This window comes from Puma concolor, chromosome E2 (assembly GCF_028749965.1).
Source record: "Puma concolor isolate L17-30 chromosome E2, mPumCon1.1.hap2, whole genome shotgun sequence".
NCBI lineage: Eukaryota > Metazoa > Chordata > Mammalia > Carnivora > Felidae > Puma > Puma concolor.
The window spans coordinates 4,722,790-4,735,865 of record NC_141681.1 but is presented as its reverse complement, the minus strand read 5'-3'; the positions used below and the strand labels follow the sequence as shown (position 1 = coordinate 4,735,865).

Here is a 13,076-nt window from a genome sequence, read left to right as displayed (position 1 = left end):
CAGGCTCAGCGGGGGCACCAAGGGCACTGTGGCCGGCCGGGTCTGCGCCCCGCGTGGCCCGCACAGCTTGTCCCGGAGCCGCGTCGGGGCCCTCCCGGCGGCCAGCTTTGCGTCTGGAGGGCAGTTCTTTGCGTCCCAGGGAGTCTGCCAACCTCAACACAAAGAGAACAGAAGCTTTATTTCTCCAACCTCTAATTGAAACATAGTTATTTCCTGCTGGCGGAGTGTTGGTCCCCACCGGGAGTAGGGGTGAGGCGTCTGCAAACGTCTGCCGTCACGACCCCGGAAAGACAGTGGTTGGAAGACAGTTTCTGCTTCGAGTGCATTCGCGAGGAAGCGCAGCTCTTACCCAAAGGCAGATTCATTTTTTTCCCCCTGTTTATTCATTTTTGAGGGAGAGCGTGAGCAGGGGAGGGGCAGAGAGAGAGAATGGGGGACAGAGGATCCCACGCGGGCTTCCTGCTGACCGCAAGCGAGCCAGATGCAGGGGTTGAACCCACAGACCCCGAGATCATGACCTGAACTGAAGTCGAGGCTCAGCCGGCGGAGCCACCCAGGGGCCCCACACATTCCTTTTGATGCTTTGGTAGCGATCCCACCAATAACCGATTTCCCGTTAACCTTTTAAGTTTATGGTCTGCATCTTAAAGTCACTATTCTGAGCAGGACACCAGCCTGCCCGAGGGGCTCTTGGCACAAAGTAGGTTGACACACCCCCCTCGAGAATGGTCTAAGGGCTTTCAAGCTGCTGGGAAACGAGTAGGGAAACACAAAGTTGAGTCCGAAATGAAACAAACGTGGCACTTTGTTTCAACAACCCTGCGCTTTTAGAAACAATTCTGTTTGCATTGAACCTCCTGCTTTCTTCTCCAGCAGGTACAAGCCTTCCAGCTCGTTCATGGTGTCCAAAGTAAAAGGTAAGCTGGCCGGGTCTTTTTTATTTTATTTTACTTTTAATGTTTATTTTGAGAAAGAGGGAGTGTATGAGGGGGGAAGGGTGGAAAGAGAGAGGGAGACCCGGAATCCGAAGCGGGCTCCAGGCTCCGAGCGGTCAGCACAGAGCCCGACGTGGGGCTCGAACCCACGAACCGCGAGATCATGACCTGAGCTGTAGTCGGCCACCCAACCGACTGAGCCACCCAGGCGCCCCCTGGCCAGTCTTTTTTTTTTTTTTTTTTTTTTTTTACGTGACCGTAATACGCAGGTGATCTTGGGTTTCCCTGGAGATGTCATTCTCCTGAGCTGTTGCCTTAATGTGAATTCTGCCTCTTAACGCTGCGGTCCTCAGCATCGTAAAGGGTTTTTAAAGAGGTTCCTGACGATGCTGATTCTTTAACTAGTTTCTAAACGTATCTGCACCTGGCATCGGCCCTAAATCGCTAAACGGGAGACACAGGCCCCGGGGGTTCCCAGCTGAATGTCCCAGAAGTCCTAATGCCTGGGTCTGGAGCAGCCAATAGGTTGTAGACGGAGAGTCTGTTTCTGTTGGTTGGCGATGGTGGGTGGAGTATTGAGTAGGATTCTGCAGCCTTGTTCTGGGCTCCTCAGAAAACAGGCCTCAATAGATTAGTAATGTCTGCCCTGAACGACAGAGGGGAAACTTGAGGAAGCACGCGGCCCGTCCGTGCCCTCCCCGGCCTCGCTGTATAATCCTGTCTACGGTGCGTTCGCTTGGCGGGGGAGGGCGTACCCCTGGGGGGCGTCCTGCGGACACAAGCGGAGCCTTGGGTTCTGGTCGTGCAGAAAGAGCGCTTGACTGGGACGGTCTCAGGGGAGCCGAGATGTAGGGGCACCCCGCCCGGCACCTTCCTCGGGAAGCTGGCCCGACAACCCCTTCCTTTGGGAAAGCGATTCTTGGCTTGTCACAGGCCCTGGATGCAAGAATATCTCATTAGGTGTCTTTATAAGAACACATAGCAGCTTTTCTCCTTATTACAAAATAATGCCTATTCATTCCAGATAATTTAAAAATACAAAGGCGCCTTAAAAAAAAAAAAAAAAGGATTTGACCAGACTCCGCCACTTACAGATAACATTGTGAACGTTTTGGTGGATACTTCTGAAGGTGTTTTCCCTCTGATTACGAGTATATGCCCTGGTAATACATTGATACACTTTCAAAAATTGAAACAGAATTACATAAGTTTGGTAACCTGATTTTTCTCTTCAAATAATACTGTATCAGGAAGATACTTCTGTGCCTTTAAGTGGTGTTCTAAACCCAATTAAAAAAAAATTTTAATTATTTTTTTAATGCTTTTATTTATTTTTGAGACAGAGAGAGACAGAGCATGAGCAGGGGAGGGGCAGAGAGACAGGGAGACACAGAATCCGAAGCAGGCTCCAGGCTCTGAGCCATCAGCCCAGAGCCTGACGCGGGGCTCGAACTCACAGACCGTGAGATCATGACCTGAGCCAAAGTCGGACGCTTAACCGACTGAGCCACGCAGGCGGCCCATGAACCCAGTGTTAATGACCTCATCTGCCTGCCATGATACGGCGGCCCCTGGTGTAGTGAACCAGTCCCCTTTGTTGGATTGCTACATCGATCCCCGACCCACCCAAATGATAGGCGGGACCACGGGTTGGCGATCTGCCACCCTCAGGGGCGAATCCTGCCTGCCCTCTGTCTTTGTAAATAAAGTTTTATTGGCACACAGCCACGCCCATTCGTTTACACGTCCTCTGTCGCTGGTTTTAGCCATAACAGCAGAAGTTGAGTGGTTGCAACGTAGTCCGTCGGGCCCCCAAAGCCAGAAATATTTAAATATTTGCCCTCTGGCCCTTTCGGAAGAGTTAGCCGAGCCCCAGACTAGCTGAAGACACGCAGAGACTACAGGTGGGCAGTATTAGAGCCCCTTTTTACCTCTGTTGTTTAAACCCACGTGACCTTGAAGATCGCTAGACTGGGAACCAGAAGCCTGGCCTCCCACCGTGTCCCTTGCAGACCCAGGGTTGTCTCTTGGCCTCTGGGCCTCTGTTTCCAACTCTATAATTGGAATAATACCTACCGTGAAGAGAAGGAAGGTGAACAGCTTCAAAAGAGAAAAGCAAATGAAAGGTTTCGTGGGTCCGACGGAGGAATGATCGAGGGTGGTAACACCTTTGTGCTGTAGCCACGCTCAGGCCATGGGGCTTGTCACCCCTTGAGGGGCCCGAGGTGAGGTGCCAGCATTGCTGGGGCCAGGCACCTGTGGGCTTCCCATCCCACCTCTGTCCAAAGGCCCAGTGAGCCTCTTGGACCCGGTTGTCCAGCAGCCCATTTCATAGGCGGGTAGCCCGAGACCCCGGCTTGCGAGCGACCTGACCGTTTCCCATCGCGTTCCTGTCCCCAGTGCAGGACTTGGACTGTTACACCACCGTTGCTCAGCTCTGCCCGTTCGAGAAGCCGGGGACCCACTGCCCAAGGTGAGACTGTCCAGCGTCTGGTTTTGCCAACACAGGGGCCGAGAGAAGGCGGCGTCATGTTGCGTCGGGGGTCATCGCGTGGGGCTTCTTTCACTCTGCGTAATGCTTTCGAGACTCACCTGTGCTGCTGAGCACGTCGGTGGTTCCTTCTTCACGGTGGTTTCCATTCTGTGCCTGGACCACACTTAGGTTTTACGTGCGCTGCCTAAACCTTCTCCGGCTGATTTTTGGAGGGTGATGTTTCGTGACAAAACGATGGGTTCCCGGTAACACTTCCTTCTGAAGCACCTGTTAGGTCCTCTCGGGAGCTGTGAACCCTTCTCCCTCCATGAGACGGACCTTAAAACTAACATGTGGAGACCCCCAAGGTGTGAGCAGGGAAGAGCCCCAGGAGGCTGCTGGTGAGGGGCACACCCTGGACGGGGACCCCCCCACTCCTCCCCTCTGCTGTTCACACTCCCCTCGGGGCCCTCTCACAGGCCCCCACTGGCCCTCCGCCGCGAAGCTGATCCCCTTTGAATGTTCCAAGGATCACAACCGCTTATTAACTATTTGATAGTAAACCCAAATATTAAAGAGAAGCACAAGGAAGTTATTTCGGAAAGAACAAATGAACAAAAAGAAAAGCTTGACACAGTACAAGTATAGAAAACAGAGGTTTCTGGCCAGCCGTTCTAGAGAAAGTCAGAAAGAGTTTTCGTTCCCACATTCTGTTTTCTTTTTTAAAATCTCACACGCATATTCTCTCGGTCCACTCCTGTCCCCTCCCTCCCGCGGGACTGTTTTAACTTCCCAGTCCCTTTGTCTGCCTTTCTTGCCTCCCGGGATCCTGCCTGCCTTGGGGCCACATGGCTTCCGGACGCCATGTTGGTTTCCTGGTCCCTGGGTTCCAGCAACATGGCATACCGTTGTAGATAAAGGCAAAAAAAAAAAAAAAAAAAAAAAACCCTTTTCTTAGGTGGGGCTCATGCTTTTCCCTGGTCTGAATCTCTCACACCAGCTGGGGCCCACCCATTTCCAGTTTGAGGTGCTGTCCTAATCCTCTAGGCCCACAGCAGGGATGTGGTTGACCGACACAGTGGTGATCTAACCTCTTCCGCCTCAGGTTATCAGCGCCCCCTCTCTGTAATAGTCTGACTCATTGAGGTGAGGGCCCTCCGCCCTTTCCGCCCTCATGCAGGGAAACGGCCTTTAAAAAAGTCTATTGAGTATAATCTCCGTGATGTACTCCCGGTATGAGTTGGCCAACCCCCAAAAATGGGAGGTACGACCTCCGACAAGCCCATATTCCCATCTCTCACATGTTTATTTTCTTTCACCTTGTTTCTGCGGGCCTCTTTTGGTACGGACTTTTAAAATTCCGTGTGCACGATTTAAGAAGAGGGAAGATATCTTTACCACCGCTAGGGTGCGAGAGGTATATATTTTTTTCCTCAGAGAGTACACGCTGTGGTAGTTTCCTTTCCCATCCAAGTAGTTAAACCTTGACGCTCCAAGAGGGAGGGCCAGCCGCTTCTCGGGACCTGTTTTCTGCTGGCCGTGACCATCGCACAAACGCCTCTTGTTTTCCAGAGTTCATTGTCCGGCACACTGCAAAGACGAGCCGTCCTACTGGGCTCCCGTGTTTGGAACTAACATCTACGCAGACGTGAGTATGCTGGTGTTTTCCGGGACCACCTCTCGAAGCACGCTAAGCCCTCGGAAATCACGTTCCAAAGTCTGGGTGCCAGAAACCCGAGATCTCATTCCTGTGTCTCTCTCTAGCTGACTTTAGACCACAGCATTTCTTTCTGCAACCGTGGCCCTCGTTTCCGGTTCATAGCGACTACTTCCGCTCGTGTATGTTCACGAATACAGATGCAGGCGTACCTCGTCTTACGCACATGTTCTCATAGTTCGGTCGATTGACTCCTGCTTCCCCATTGATGTGCATTTGTGACGCGCCGGCTTTCCTGTATCACGAACTTCATTTCCGGATATTTAACACCTTTCCGGCTCTCCTGACGCATTAATAGAACCGGTCCGCTCTCCTCACGGTGTTTCTTTTTGGCTACGTACCCGCCTAGCTAAAAACACCGGAGGAAATACAAATGACACTAATTTACTACTTGCTGAGGACCACTCTTATCACACCGGAGTCTGTTTGTCTGTATTTCCTTACTGACTTTAGCAAGGAAGCTTCAGCCTGAGTTTTCTTAGCGAATCCTCCAGAACGTAGTCTGTTCCCTCCAGTTGCCCGAGGTTGAGGGACATGGCGTCCCGAGAGATGGGAATGTGGTCACAGCCTTGCCCAACAGGCTGTGTGATTTCTTGCCAAGTTGCTTACCTCTCTGTAGAAGGAGCCAGCTGGGATTTTTCTAGTCCAAGGAATCTTCGAGATCTAAATATCTCATGATTAGATCAGTGTTGCTTATCCCCGGCTAACATTTTTACTCAACTTTTTTCCATTTTCATTTTAATTGTTCTCTCCCGCCCACGACCTTTGTCTTTGCCTCCACCTGCTGATTTATTCCAGATTTCTGTAAGTGTGAGGTCACTAAGTCCTGTAAAGTCAAACCAACCTTCATGGCTCACCCTTTTTTTTCCCTATCTTTTTGTCCTTTCCTCTTCAAATGAGTTTTTTTTTTTTTCTTCTCAGAAGCCATTAAGCCCAAACTGAGTTTTGAAAGTTTAATGAAGGAGTAAAATAATGTGTATCAATTGTTACAGTGAATGTTTGAGCCAAAGTCCGCTATTAAAAGACAGACACTTTGGTTTTAAAATGATTGAAAAGTAAAGGGATAGGGCCAAGTGATTCCAGCCAAATGCGGAGAAACAATGAAGCAGGAGTGACAATATTGCTGTCTGATACAGTGGGATTTAAGGTTAAACGTACTGAGTGGGACACCACAATTCATTGCACGGTGGCACAAAAGGTATAATTTATGAAGATCGGATTTATGAGATCAAATCTGTATGCGCCAAACAACATAGCAGCTGAACATATAAAGTTGTTTTTTGAAGGTTAGAACTGCAAGGAGAACTTGATGGAAATTAACACTATAAAGTTATCTTTTGTTGTTTTAGGTTCTTTAAAAACACCATTTCTTTTTTTTTTTTTTTTTAATTTTTTTTTTAACGTTTATTTATTTTTGAGACAGAGAGAGACAGAGCATGAACGGGGGAGGGGCAGAGAGAGAGGGAGACACAGAATCGGAAGCAGGCTCCAGGCTCTGGGCCATCAGCCCAGAGCCTGATGCGGGGCTCGAACTCACGGACCGCGAGATCGTGACCTGAGCTAAAGTCGGACGCTTAACCGACTGAGCCACCCAGGCGCCCCAAAAACACCATTTCTAAGTATTGGTGTCCCCATCTTACAGGCTTACAGGCTTAGGTGTCCCCATCTTACAGGACAGCTTTAGGCTGTCCCTAAATCACACAGCTGACACAGGCCAAGGTGAGGTGCCAGGAAGGTCTTGCTTCAGACTCTGTCCTTTCCCCACTCTCTTGTGCCTTGCTTGAATGCACCTGCACTCATAATTACACTGATGTGAACAGGCACGTGGGTGAAGAGCCCTATGGAGTGTTTGCCTTGTTCACTAGGTTTTGGAGCTTTTGGAACAACCACAGTGCTCCAAACGGAGCTCGGCACATAAATGATTGTTCGGTGAATGTTTGTTGAAGGAATAAATAAGTGACGGTGTGGCGTTAGTCGATGTTTCAATGTTAAGCTGTTCAGAAACTAAAAGAAGGAAAGAAAAAAGGGGAAAAGAGAGGAACAGGGTGGGGAGACGGGGAGAGGAGGTTGGCCGAGTAAGGAGAGAAGAAAGCAAGCTCCATCCCATTTTAGAGGTTCTTTGTTGGCCTCGGTTTCTAGGTCACTCTGTATTCTGGGAAATGATGATGCCTTTTTGGAAAATGTCTGTTTAGCTAAGAGATTTATTTTGGGAGAGTTGTCTCCAGATCTTCGAAGGGCCTCATAGTGCTGCCGTTTCCGCCTGCTCGCCTCGCTTTGTGGTGAGCTGCAGGCAGGAGAGACATCGGGGTGCAGCCCAAAGAGCACAGTCCGGGTCAAGGTGCGAGTTTACGACTCGGTTGTGAGATGGCGGGCAAGCCTTTCCCCCACCCTGGACCTCAGTTTCTTATCTCTTCTCCCCGTCTCCCTCGGTGGCTGGATATGTCCTCACACTTGGGCACGCATGCATCAGAATTCCCCGGAGGGCTTGTGCAAACAGACTTCCGGGCCCTACCCCAGCGTTTCTGACTCCAAATCTGGCCGAGAGCCAGAGAATCTGCATTTTGAGTAAGTTCCCAGATGATGCTGATGCTTCTGGCCTGGGATGACAGCCGCTTTAGAATTTGTGATACTGGTGACGGGGACCGTGACAATTTTGGTGCTTCCATTTGTCTCAACTAACGGAGCCCGCATTCAACCCCGGAGCCCGTAGTAGCTCCACGATAGCCCTTGCAGGCTCTTATAACCCCGTGAAAAGTAGCGTCCCGCTTGCCAGCTCCGAGTGGGTCCCCGCTCTGCTGTTGGCCAGCTGCGGGCTGCTGGGCAAATCGTTTAACCTCCCGGGGCCTCTCGCTGTGAAGAGAGAGTAACACCTCCCACGGAGGATAATTGAGAGACGTCTCCATTTCTGCGTGTGAAACACAACGGGGCCTGTGTGGTGCATGCTCCAAAATGTTACCCACAATGACCCCCACTCGGCTGTCGAGAAGGATCGGGCTGTCGGTGTGAGGTTCTCACATTCCCGGCCGAGGGCTCGATGTTGTCACAACTGGTGTCCTGAAATCAGGGCCCGGGAGGCAAAGGGCCGTCACGGAGGGCACAAAAGCAACGTGCATGGCCTCTTGGGAGCGTTGAGCCTGGAGGACGCGCCTCCGTGGGCTGGGACTGCGGGAGGCGGGATCAGGGCCCCACATCTGGCAACTCGGTCAGCGTAGCGAGCGGCGGGCCCGCTCTGCCCGGTGGTCAGAACGGTAAGCGTGTTGGTACTCACTCGTGGAGCTCGCCTCTACTGACCGTGCGTTTAGGGGGGCTCTAAACTGACCGTTGCGTTTTGGAAGACCCCCCCGTCTCTCTCAGAGACAGAGGGAGGCGCACTGGTTCAGAATCCTGGCGGGGCACAAACCCTTCCTGGGAACTGGTGGCTGACGGATCCTTTCCCCAGGAGGGGGATTAAGAAGGCTTCCTTGTGCAGACGGGGCGACCAGCTGTCCTGGCCTCCCTGAGCCCGAGGGGTCTTCCCCGCACGGGGCGCTAGAATCAGGGAAGTTCTTGCTGACCCCAGAGGCCCCCAGAGTTCTGCCTGACACTCTGGGGCCTCACAGGTCCCCAGGAGCCCACCTCGCCCAGCTCGCCTCTTGACGGAGGAAAGATGGGGCCGTGCAGGGCTGCAGCTGCCTTTCAGTAACTCAAGCGACTGAGTCACAGCCCGCACGCGGTCCTGTCCTCCGGGCCTTAGTGCGGGTGTTTGCTCTGGCTCTGGGACCCTCCCCCTTTCGGCCGAGGTATTAGCTTCCCAGGGTGCCGGGCGGCCTCTGCCACTGGGAAGCGACTTTCTTCTGCAAAACCAGCGGCCTCTCTGGAAGGGCCTGGGGTTGGAGGCCGGGGCCCACAGCCTGGAGGGGGCTCGGCAGGTTCGGAACAGGACCGGGTGGCGGCCCCGCGTAGGATTTCGAACGGGGGTTTTTCAAAGAGCCCTTTTCGATCCACCCACTCATGTCTGGGGTCAGGAACCCGCTGGATGGCGGATTGCTTGTCCCAGGCCAGGGGCACCTCAGCAGACGCTTCCTTTGCCCGTGCTGTGTCTGTGGACTTGACCCCTGCTGACGCGTCACGTAAAGTACGACCGTGCAGGATTCTTCTTGGCCGCCCTGCCTCTTCGCGGAGGAGGTGCCGGCCCGGTTGGCCAGCGGTCGGGACCCGAGTCGCTTCACGGGTGATTGCTGGGTCCCAGGCACCGTGCAGACAGGGGGCCCTGGGAGGCAGCAAAGGCCAGACCCACCCTCCCGCCGGGTGACAGGCACCTGGCGGTGTTTGCGGAGCTGGGACACGGTCGGCAGCGGCCTCGCCTCCGCTCCCTGCACCGCACGCGATCGCACAACGCACCGGCCCCCTGGCGGCTCTCAACACGCACAGGGTCTGCCGGCTAAGCCCCCGTGACGGCCACGGCCACAGGTCACTAGGTCACGAGCGAAGGCAGCACCGGAGTCAGCTGCCTGACCCGTGGACATGATTTGACTTTCTGTCTCTGAGCGGCTCCGTCAGCCTGGCCGAACGTTCTCAGACGTCCCTGGGGCCGATCTCCCGCTGACTCTCTTTTCTGAAGGCTTGCAGATCCTCACACTTCAGGGGCCTCATCAGTGGAAGCTTTTTTGTTATCAGGGGGCGATTAGAAGCTGCATAACTTTGTGGCCTAAAAGCAACACATGCTTACGGGCTGGAGGTCAGGAGCCCGATACTGGTCTCGCCAGGGTCAAGCCACCAGCAGAAATTCGTCCCTTCCGGAAGCTCCAGGGCCGCCTGTGGTTCTTTTGCCTTTCCCACTTTCTAGAGGCCGCCCACGACCCCTGCTTGGGCCGCCGCCTCCTGGCTCTGTCCCTCCTGCCTCCCCTCTCGTGAGGACCTTGTGATGACTGTGGACCCATCGGTAACACAGGCTCGTCTCCGCACAGGGCCCTTAAGTTAGTCACCTCTGCGGGGGCCTTCGGCCACGCGTGAGGTCACGTCCTCACGGGCCCTGGGGATGGGGGTGTGGGCGTCTCTGGAGGCCGTGACCCCGCGGACCCCAGAAGCACAGACGTCGTGCTCCGCCAGGCCTCAGCTGGAATCTCTGCGGAGCCACTAGCTGCCCGCGTGGCCCTGGCCCAGTTCTCAGACCTCCCCAAACCCACACTTCCCGGCCTGTGAAACGGGGATAGCGGCGGTTAGGCGTCTCACTGGAAGCGTAAACGAGATAAGAGCCAAAGGTGGTCGGCCAGGGCCTGGGGCACGGTCAGCCCAGAGTCTGTGTTCGCCCTGCTGACCGCGGGGGGGGGGGGGGGGGGGGGCTGTGCGCCCCACAGACGGATCTGGGTACAGGTGGGTGAGGCCCCGGCCACACATGCGAGCCACCTGACCGGCGTGGAAGATGCTGGGTCTGGGCCTCCCCGGCCCTCTTTCTGTTTCTTGGACATGACGAGGTCACGCAAAGGCCCCAGGGCCTTTGCACAAGCTGCTCCCTCTGCCTGGGTGGCTCTGCCCAGAGTTGTTCCCAGACTGTGGCCGCCTCCTTTTTGCCGTCCAAATCTGAGCTCAGGTACCACACCAAGAGCAGTAGAAGCCCTGATTGACTCTCCGAAAAGAGCCCTTCCAAACCCAGCCACTTTGTCTCCCGATCTGGCTTTATTTCCTTCGGAGGCAGAGTTGCTATTTTGCGTATTTGTTACTTGTCGGTCTCCCTCAACTCCCTGAAGGCAGAGTCTTTATTTTCCCTGCGGAACTTTCTGCATCTAGCTCAGTGCCTGGCATGTAGTAGGTGCTCAGGAAAGACTTGCCGTACGAAGGAACGAATGAATGATGCCGGGTCTCTCCGGAGAGACCCCCGGGGGAATCAAGGAAGCGATGGTTGTTTCTTAGCCGTAACTTGATCAGCGCCCTCCCCCACCCCCAACCAGGCCACCAAGTGCTGGCCGATGGCATTAGGGCCTCACCCACGAGCACGACACTCTCGATGTTGATCGCGGCTCTTCTGTGCTTCCAGACTTCAAGCATCTGTAAGACGGCCGTGCACGCGGGAGTCATCGGGCAGGAGAGCGGGGGTTACGTGGATGTGATGCCAGTGGACAAAAAGAAGGCCTACGTGGGCTCGCTCAGGAACGGAGTGCAGTCTGAAAGGTAGGGGTGCGTCTTCTGGCTCTCGACACCCAAGGCCAGCCAAGGGCATTCCCACCAGAATTCTCTGCCTTTCTGTTTTGAAAACAAGAACTTTTTTCTCTGACGAAAGCTCAGAAGCACCCGGGAGATGCGGTGGGACTTTTTCTGGGCACGGAGGAGCGTGCGTCGTCCCGCGCAGAACAAGCGGGGGCAGATCGTGGTGACGCGGTGGTCCTCTATAGCGAGGTGACAGTATAGTTACTTAAGGAAGGAGGAGCCCAGGGTCTGGCATCCAATAGACTAGGTTCTGCCGCTCACCAGCTCTGTGACCGTGAGCCGCCACCCCATTTCCTGGTGCCTCAGTTTCCTCACCCGTGATGGGGGACCAGACTGGTCCTGGCCTCACACGGTTGCTGGAGGATGAATCCAGTGCCCGTCTGAGAGCGACGAGCCCTCGGTAGGTCACAGAGGCCGCTCCCAAACCCGCTCCCAGTGTCGCTGCAGGCGAGGCCACACGGCTGCGTCCGGTGAGCGCACCGTGCCCCCCTTCCCGGTTGGACAGTTCAGCGCTTTGCCCAGGGGCTGATCGTCACCGTGGTAAGCAGCCTTGCAGGGGATGTTTGCACCTGCCACGATCGTTTGCTTCAGTTGCTGGAGCAAACGTCAAAGGCTTTGGGTACGCCTTTCCAGAACATTCTTCACGAGGGGTCCCAGCGCCGCTTCGGGCTGCCAGACCGGTTTCTGGCCCATGCCGCTCATTCTCACCTGTGCCCTGCTGTCCGTGGAACCAAGTCCCAGGCTTCACAGCCCGGGGACTCAGGCCCCAGTCTTGGGGCCTCCTCTTGAGAGCCCCGTGAGCTCACACAAGGCACCAGCCTCTCTCAGACCACCCAGGGGCAGACCCCCGTCGGGGGTGTATTTGTTCTTAGTGCTGCAGGGGGGGGCTCAGAGCACAGACATTTCTATCCTCAAAGTTCAGGAGGCTGGAGGTCCGCGAGCCACATGTGGGTGGGGGGCTTCCTTCTGGGGCCTCTCTCCTGTTGTGTAGACGGCCAACTCTGTGTCCTCACGCGGCCCTCCCTCTGTGCGAATCTGCGTCCTAATCTCTTCTAAGGACGGTCTGATTGGGTCAGGGTCCACCCTCGTGACCTCATTTTTACTTTAGTTGTCCCTTTGAAGACCCTCTCTCCAAATACGGTCACCTTCTGAGACGTTGGGGGTTGGGACTTAAACATAGGAATTGGGGCGGGGGGCACAATTGAGCCCATAACAGAGGGGAATGCTGACATTTTATATTTGAGGGGGCCTTCTTTTTAAAAAAAAAATTTTTTTAATGTTTATTTTTGAGAGAGAGAAAGACAGCACAAGCAGGGGAGGGACAGAGAGAGAAGGAGACACAGAATCCGAAGCCGGCTCCAGGCTCCGGGCTGTCAGCACAGAGCCTGACACGGGGCTTGAACCCACAGACCGCGAGATCGTGACCTGAGCCAGAGTCAGATGCTTAACTGACTGAACCACCCAGGCGCCCAGAGGGGGCCTTCTTTGGAAAAAGAGTATAAAATCTAGAACGTAAAAGTTGCCGGGAACCTTGAAGCCTGGGCTTTCGTGGCTCCAAGGAGCTCGGTGCCCGTGCCGGCCTCCCGGCCTCCCGGCCTGCTGGGGAGTCTCAGCTGTACGTGGAGATGCGGCAGAATCGCATCCAGACCCCCAGGGGCCCCGCGGTAACCCTGCCCTTAGCCCGGAACCGCCAGAGCTAACAGCCTTGGCATAGTCTTTAGCCTGGGCCACCTTTTTTGGGAAAAGCCTAATGAAGGGAAATTCCATT

General features: G+C 54.5%; 1 protein-coding gene across 1 annotated transcript in view; it reads left to right on the top strand.

The window, feature by feature from the left end:
* The window catches only part of CRISPLD2 (cysteine rich secretory protein LCCL domain containing 2), a 59,907-nt gene that overhangs the window by 35,231 nt on the left and 11,600 nt on the right, over nt 1-13,076 (top strand). Inside the window, exons 11-14 of the mRNA XM_086688783.1 lie at nt 874-917; nt 3,336-3,408; nt 4,981-5,056; nt 11,139-11,272. Of these exons, the coding sequence (XP_086544909.1) occupies nt 874-917; nt 3,336-3,408; nt 4,981-5,056; nt 11,139-11,272 (327 nt within the window). The remainder of the gene's footprint in view (nt 1-873; nt 918-3,335; nt 3,409-4,980; nt 5,057-11,138; nt 11,273-13,076) is intronic.